The 8,290-nt window shown below is 44.1% G+C and overlaps 2 protein-coding genes and 1 long non-coding RNA gene across 3 annotated transcripts in view; 1 reads left to right on the top strand and 2 right to left on the bottom strand.

Annotated features, from left to right (window-relative positions):
• Positions 1-256, top strand: part of LOC118994748 (complement factor H-related protein 3-like) — a 9,872-nt gene extending 9,616 nt beyond the window's left edge. Inside the window, exon 4 of the mRNA XM_037057438.1 lies at positions 198-256. Coding sequence (XP_036913333.1) covers positions 198-256 — 59 coding nt within the window. The remainder of the gene's footprint in view (positions 1-197) is intronic.
• A 677-nt stretch (positions 257-933) lies between these two features.
• LOC118994799 (uncharacterized) lies at positions 934-1,651 on the bottom strand. The gene is made up of 2 exons (XR_005068137.1): positions 1,515-1,651; positions 934-1,107 (listed from the first exon to the last, which is right to left on the bottom strand). It is a non-coding gene; the product is annotated as an uncharacterized LOC118994799 (long non-coding RNA).
• Positions 1,652-3,577: 1,926 nt separating this feature from the next.
• LOC118994784 (complement factor H-related protein 4-like) lies at positions 3,578-7,753 on the bottom strand. The gene is made up of 3 exons (XM_037057543.1): positions 7,571-7,753; positions 7,188-7,370; positions 3,578-3,937 (listed from the first exon to the last, which is right to left on the bottom strand). The coding sequence occupies exons 1-3, from the start codon at positions 7,734-7,736 to the stop codon at positions 3,741-3,743; spliced, it is 546 nt and encodes a 181-aa protein (XP_036913438.1). The 5' UTR covers positions 7,737-7,753; the 3' UTR covers positions 3,578-3,740.
• Positions 7,754-8,290: the final 537 nt, after the last annotated feature.

Consider the following 8,290-nt stretch of genomic DNA (forward strand, 5'->3'; position numbering starts at 1 on the left):
AGTGTCCAGCTGCAGCCTGGACGCCTCTACAGGGAACTGATACGTGAGCAAGAGGAACATGAACGCTGAGGAAGAAAGTTCTTGGAAAGAGGCCAAAGAAACCTCCCCAGAAATAAATGCCCTGAGAAACTGAGTGGCACTTTGTGACATGTGGTGGTGTCAGAAAATCCACTGTGTCTCCCACTCTCCTCCCTCAGAGAAGGAGCCTGCTGCCCTCACCTTTGAGTGTGGGGTGGACTTAGGGACCCTCTTGTAAAGGTACCAATGGCTCAGCTGTCAATGTGTGGGCAGGTCCTAGATGGCACGGAGGTGTCCTTTGTGTCTCAGATCACTCACCCTGGGGACATCAGTGCCACTGAGGCTCCTATGGACACCCCAGGTGGTCAGGCCCTGGGCCCCCTGCACCACCAGGGAGGTGCCCACTTGGAAGCCAGTCCCAGCTGCACCCAGCCCTCAGCCCACACTCTGGGCCAGTGTCCCAGTGCTGCCCAGAGGGTGACCAGGAACTTGGGGGCTGAGCCTCTCCCCAGGGCTGACCCTGTGACCCCGAGTCAGGAGAGAGTGGTTGTTCTCAGTCAGAATGTTATGGGGAAGTTTATAAAAAGGAATAAATGAGCAATACACTTGGTTGTAGATAATACTAGTCTTAGCCAATGTTTTAGTTCTCATACTTGAAGTATATTATTTCGAGAAATAATTATAAAAACGTGGGCACCTCTAACATTAAAGAATACAAATTAGAAGAGTTTTCAACTACAATGATAAGATTTTACCTTACTTAGATTCAGCCAGTTTGAAAAGCAATGGATTTATGAAATCCTCTGCCTCACATTCTCAGCAAGTCAATGAAGGAGACTTATTACATCCTCATTTTTAGCTTAAGAGAAGTAATTTCAGAATTAGGAAGCAGATTATGATTTGGATGGAACTTACGGACACATCGTGGAAGAGGTTTCCAGCCTCCGTCAGTGCATCTTGTCTTATTTCCTTGGGATAAAGGAGAAAAGCCGCTGTCACAGCGGTACGTGACCACATCTTCCAGCCTGTATTTGGTCTCGTTCGGTACGTAGAGACCGTTGGCAATAGTTGGAGGGTCACAGGTTGTTTCTGAAAAAAAGGAAAAAGGACGGGAGGATGGTGCAGAAACCAGTGCCCAGGAAGTCAAGTCGGAGACAATACAGTGAATGTTGAAAGACTCCCCCAGACATTTTGGGGTATCATCTAGCTTCTCTGTCACCCATTTTCCAGTCAAGTGTTCATGAGCATATTAGCACGATTCTCTAGTATCTGTGGAGATGGTTTTAGACTGTGGAACTCAGAAGACAGAAAACTACGTATTTTATTCTCCCTGGAAATGAATAGATGATAATCTTCCTACAGGTCATTCTCTCTTGTAATGTCACCATACACACTCTCCCTTCGAGTCGATTCATTAAACTCAGAGACACATGCAAGTAAGAATGAGAAGTTGCAGGTTGGAGGGAGCTGAGTGTGCAGCTCTGTGTCCAGCTTACCTTGTCCATGAGCCCGGGAGACCCACAAGGTGACAGTGACACTGATCAGGGACAGCAGCATGCTCCGCACCCCCGAAAGTGTATTAGCACGAGTATCCCAGCCGTGCCCTGTGGGTTGTGAGTCTGCCTCATGTGTGGTAGTTAGTGTGAGCCCGAATTTCAGCACACTACCAGAATGCTGGTTTGTTGAGGTCACTTAGTGAAAATCAAAGTTCAGAGAGTTTTGCAAGATCTGTAAATTTTTGTTCATGGTTTCGCAATCATTTCTTGACCTCATTTTCTCATTGTTCTTGTGAAACTTTTCTTAGAAATGGTACCACACCTGATCCAACAGTGATATGGAACACTAATTAAAATTAAACAACTCTTGAAATGGGCGAGGTTCTTTCTCCACCCAGAGATGGTGTGGGAATAACTCCAAGTCCACGTCCCTCTAAGTGTCCAGGTCCTGTACGTGTCTTCACCCAGCCTCAGTCCTTAGGGTCTGTGAGCACCAACCAGTGCATCTGGACTCTGCTCTGGCCTCTGTACCTTCTTGTCCATAGAAAAGCACTGATTTTTTTTTTGGAAACCCGTAAGACACCACACCACACAGTATGAGTTTCAGTGCATCCTGGCATCAAGATATTCTTAAGTAACGTGTTTTGTTGGGAATGGCTCTGCCTACTTTCAGGAGTTGTAACTGCCCCCATGGTAAGGCTGAGTGAGTGACCTCTGGAATGTGAGCCACTAAGGAGACAAAACTGTTTTCTGGTAGCCAACTCTGCTTCTGCTTCATCCCCTCCCCCAATGCTTGGTCGGTTACTCTATGATGAGTAACACCCCTCAGACCGGGGCAACCTAAGCCAGACAGGATCACTTGGGAGCCCATCATGGAAGGACTCAGGGGGCTGGAACACAGAGGGAGTGATGGACCTTCACCCCCTGGCTATTCTGACATAGCCCGAGTCCCCATTTCTGTCTTGGAGAAGTGCTTCCTGGCTCTAACCCACTTAAGCCTAAAAACCTGTGACTGGGAAGGTGGTGCAGCCTTTTGCCAGCTACAGTGGGATCCGGGGTGATCAGGCATAAGAAAGAATTCCTAAAAATCCTGTGAAGCCTGCTTTGCTAAAAGTGCTTTCATTCATATGATAAGAGTCCGGGCAGGAAATGAGTATGACTCCCAAAGTTTTTGCAATTCCCTTACCTGACAGACTCTGACTCAGACTAAGCCCTCAGATTTCTTTGAAATGTTATCTATTGTTTGATCCTTTCCTTCTGACATTGACTGATGAGCTTTCCCTGTATTCCCCTGCATTAGAACCCAGTAAAAGCTGTTGAGGGAAGGGCTCTTGGCCTTTCTCCTCTGAGAGGTTGCCCACCTCTCCTCCCCAAGCAGATCGTGTCTTGGTAGGACTTTCACTTTCACCTGTGGCAGCAGGGGGGTTGTTGGCAAAGTTGCCCCCACAGCGCTTTGAGGTCCCTTGTCATTTAAGGTGCACTATATGCAGAGGCTCACAATAGAAAAGGGCAAGTGTGAAGTCTGCCCCTAACTAAATTGGACACTGGTTAATAAACAGGGTTCAATTCGATAGGAACTTCAACATTTTTATATGCCTTCAGAAGAAGCATGGAGCAAATAAAGACTGAGTTCCTGTATTTATTTGCATTAAGCAAATTCTTCCATATCCGGGAGTATAAGATTTGGAACTTTCAAATAAGGTGTTGCTTTTGTCAAATAGAAGAGCAACTCCCGACTCTGTGACGTAGTTCCAGCCACACACAGGGGAACAAGACGAAGGATGGATCTGTTTCACCCCCAGAAACTCCTCCCCTGGTCCAGGGACGCCACCACTGACAGCAGCAAGGGGACAGAGTGAGGGCCTGTTAGTACTCAGTGTTTTCCCACCTAACATTTTCATTGTGTCAGTTCCCCCAGTAAATCCGAACCTCATATGTTTTGATGATTTAACCTCCAGTCCAAGATGCACAAAGCCACACTCTTAACCATAGTGAGTTCAATAATCTCTAAGCAGCTAGTCCAATCCCCAAAATGGTGAATGATGATTGTCTTGGTACAAGTGTAAATGCTGACATAGTTTATTTTAACACCTTGGGGAGAAGATTAGGTTGAAAGTTCAGACAACCATATTGTATTGATTTCCCTGAAATAAAGTAGAAGAGAGCAGGACATGTCTGAGATTTTTAGCGAGGTTGAGGCAGTGGGGGCGGCAGGTGGAAGCTCCTTCATTCACATCTAGGCAGCTGCACTGTCCCTTCCTGACACACGGCTTGAAATGACTGCCCTGATGTCACTGCCCGGTGTCCCGATTGACAGATAAATTCTATGATTTCTCCTGTTTTTGCATAGTATGTCTTGTCCTCTTTTCCTTTCAACTGGATGTTATTTTCATTGAAGATTTCTTCAGCTATGACACATGGATCTGAAAGTAGATAAATTTAAAAAAACAGTGAATAATCTGCCTTTTGTGGAGTAAGAAAGCTCTGAGCTAATGAATAGTTGAGGACAACAAGAGATGATGATGTAATCTCAATAGCTAATATTCATTAATGTGGGCTAAGTACTGTCCTTGGTACTTCCTGTGACATCCTCCAGCTCCTTCCTGGGGCAACTACAGCTAGTCAGGCACTAGGAGACTGAGGAAAGGGCAGTTCAGTCACAGTGTCCAAGGTCACGGAGCTTAGCAGGGGGACGATGAATGGGGACCCTGGCACCTGACTCCAGAGCCTTGACCTCTGTCTGTGGTATACACGGCACCCAGCCCTGTGAGCTCCTGTCCAGGGGAGGTGCCCGAACCTGCTCTATGTGGTCGTGGACTTCACTCACTGTTTCCCATTCAGTTGGCAGTGACCACAAACGCTACAAGTTCATTCACACTCTGTTAACTTCAATCAATGTCTGCTATTCTCTTAATGACCACAATATGGAAAGAGAACTATAGAAAGCCACAAATTTTCTAATAAACAATCTGCTATTAAAATACACTTATACATTCTGTATATATTTAAGTAATCTTTATATCTGTCATTCATCTACCCATCCACCCTGTAATCCATGATATTTTATCTATCTATCTATCTATCTATCTATCTATCTACCTATCTATCTAATATTTTCATTCTCTATGGTCAGGACAGGCTGCATAGAAGCACTGGTAAATACATAGTATGGATTTGAATCCCATCTTGATTATGAACAAATTTCTTTGCCTCACTATATCCCTGTGTCCTCTCCTGCAAAAATCAGTATAAATGTTTCCTTTTTAGAAATGTTCTGTGACATCAGAGATTTCCTAGTTCGTTGCTATAGCAATGTGACTGTAAGCAATATTTCATAGGTTCTAATATTGTTGTAATATCATATGATCTCACCTATAAGTCACCTTGTCTCTTTTGTATAAACAGGGTTCTATAACATGGTAGAAATTATTACATGCAAGTAATTTTAACTTTCTTCTATTGAATGTGTCGGGGAGGGGTTGTTGAATAAGATGATACAGCTCTCACGGCACAATTCTATGCCCCATCATCCGTGTGTCGCATGTGTGCCCACCACCCCCAGTCCAATCTCCTTCTACCACCAGGTATGTGACCCCTTTCCTTTGCTACCTCCCATGTCCTTTCCTCTGAGAACCACTGCACTGTTGTCTGGGGGATCAGTTTGTGTTTGTTGTCTTTCCTCTTTGTTCATCCATTCCTCTCAGTTTCATGTCCCATGTATGAGTGAATTCACATGGTTCAGGTCTTTTCCTGTCTGACATTTCACTCACATGATATTCTCAATGTCCATCCAAGTTGTCAGAAATGTCAGTATTTCATCTTATAGCTGAGAGGTATTCCATTTATACCATGTACTATGTCTTTATGCAATCCTATATCAAATTTCAAACAGACCATGGGCTCCCTTTTGTCTTCTCCTCACCCAAGTGTTTTTCATTCTAGTTCCACCATCCCTGACATTGGGGAGGCCTTTGAAATAGCTCGAATTTTGTTCCCACACACCCCATTATCTTTTACATGATAAAACTTCATACAAATTTATATCAATTAGATATTCTTAGGTTTCCAAAGTCCAACAAACATTCACACGCATGTTAACATCCAAAAGTATGTATTATCTGATGTTTACATACCTTCAAATATATATCTCATGACTTTCTTTTTGCTTTTTTACTTATTTTTTATTTTTTTATTTAATTGCTTGTTTAATTTAATTTTTTGTTGATTGATTTTTAGTGAGAGAAGGTAGGAGGAATGGGAGAGGAGAGAGAAAGTGAAAGGAATGTCATCAGTTGCTCTCTGTACTCATCTGGAGACAGACCTGTCCTGACTGAGGAGATTCAACACCTGAAATGTTAAATCAGTGACTCAGAATGAAGTCTGGCCTCTGTCCCGGACTTGTCTTTGTGTCCTCCCATGGTGATGATTGGCTCCCATTCTTAGTGTTTGGAGAAGGTAAAGCCTGTGCTGTGAATCACAGACTTGTCACTCAAATGTGAGACTGAGTATTTCTTTAGGAAGTTCAGCATGTTTCTTCCTATATAATCTAGGGCTATTTCTAGATGCCTCTGACTTACGACACACAGCTGGTCTCCAATGCTGCCACTATGCTGCCAATGATGTCAGAAGCATCGAATTTGCTACAAAATCCAGAGTAAGCACACGTACATGGGAAATAATGAGGAAGGTTGAATTGGATCAATCAATGTACCGTAATCACTGTGTGTGTTTTTGCCTCCTTGGTCAGACATTAATTGATCTAAACGAATGAGGTTTATGTCTCTATTACCTTCCATTGATCTATGTATTTGTGTTTATGCCAGTTCCATGATGTTTTGATTATGATGGTCATGTACAATAGTTTGATGTCAGGCAGTATGGTTCCTCCAACTCTGTTCTTTTTTTTCCTCTTGGCTTTGCAATAGCCAAGATTTGGAAGCAGCTGAAATGTCCATCAGTAGATGAATGGATAAAACAAGCCGCGGTACAATTACACAATGGAATACTACTCAGCTGTATAAAAGAAGGAAATCCTACCCTTTGTAAGAGCACAGATGGACCAGGAGAGCATTAGACTAAGTGTAAAAAGCCAGTCAGACAAAGACAAGTACCATACGATTTCACTCATATGTGGAATCTAATGAACCAAAGAAACTACAAAGTGGAGGCAGACTCATGGATACAGAGAACAGACTGGCAGCTGTCAGAGACGAGGGGGTTGGGTGCTGGGTGGACTCATAGACATGGACAACAGCATGGTGATGGCCAGGAAAGGGGGTGAGGGGAGGTACAATGGGAAGAAAGGAGGATGAATGGTGTTGGGTGGAGGTTGACTGAAGGTTGTGAGACAATGTAATCTACAGATGACATGTTGTAGAATTGTACACCTGAAACCTGTATAATTTTATTAACCAAGTCATCCCAATAAAAGCATTAAAAAGGCCAAAAAAATCTGCATGTCTGAACCTTCCTTTTTTAATGGAACTGTGTCATTGTTTACTTAGAAACTTTCCAAGCGTCTGGCCTTGTACATGGCAGTGAGAATGTCCAGCATCGGGCAGGACAGCTGTCTGACAACAGTTCTAGAACCCACTGCAGGAATGCTAGACTGTGAATGAGCTCTGAAACATTCCCATAATTTCATCAGGGTCCAGAAGAATTTGGAGAACTTACCTAGACATTTGGGGGTTTCAGACCACTTAGCATCACTGCAGGTTGCATATTTAGGACCCTGAAGTTCATAGTAGGCCTTGCATTGGTATTCAACTCTTGACCCTGCAGCATAGGCAGCCTGTGGGAAGGAGGTGATGTCTCCATTGTCAACAGGTGGTGGAGGCCCGCACTTTTCTGCAGATTCTGAAAAACAGCATTTTCAATGTTAAGGGGAAATTCTGGTCTCATTGGAGACTATGTACATGAAGCCCCACAGGAACCCTGAAGTCCATCCTGCATCGTGAACCTGTGACTTGAAATTGTGGGAGAAACCTCCCTCCGATGAGCACCATGTTTAAACAGACTTGTCTTGACATGGGAAATACCGGAAAGAAAATACTTACTGAAACAGCTTGGCAGGTGGGACCAGCCATCCTCCCCACACACAATGGAGCCCATGATGTTTCCATCTCTGGTTTCATAGCCATCCAGACACTGGTAGTCCAGCGTGTCATTGGGCCTAAATGTTTTTCCAGTGATGATGGCTGTGGCATTCTCTAACAGTGGCATGTCACAGTGTTCTAGAGAGAAGCAGAGTTTACAATTGTATGTCAAGGCCATACCACAGATAAAAGAGCAAGGGACCCTCTTCAGGCAGAAATCACCGTTACCCTAAGTGTGTGACACCAGTGAGGCATCACTGTAAAAACCTCTGAGACTCAGTGTCACTTTGTGCTGGAGCATCCCACCCCAGATTTCCCTGTGCATCGTTTCCTGTCATTCAACCTCTAAATGTACAGTGGGGACATTTAGTCACATCTATTTTTACCTTCGTGTCACTGGGTGCTAGTGAGTTACACTGACATAGGATGATGTGGTAATCATTTCAAGGACAATGAATTTGTGAATTAAGGTGCAATGTATGGGTAGATGGAAGAAAATGGCGGCGAAGCAGGACGGAGTGTCTCCAGGTCTGGTTCCCCTGGGAGAAAATCCTGGCAGATCACTGAGGAACAGCGCAATCAATTCCCCAGCATTTATGAAAATAAGAGACCAGAGATAGTGACACACCAGACAGCTACAGGTTGGTGGGGTCTCAGGGACGTGAGTAAGGACGGAGGTGG

This window comes from Sturnira hondurensis, unplaced genomic scaffold (genome assembly GCF_014824575.4).
Source record: "Sturnira hondurensis isolate 20B ecotype Veracruz unplaced genomic scaffold, ASM1482457v3 Scaffold0000942, whole genome shotgun sequence".
Lineage (NCBI taxonomy): Eukaryota > Metazoa > Chordata > Mammalia > Chiroptera > Phyllostomidae > Sturnira > Sturnira hondurensis.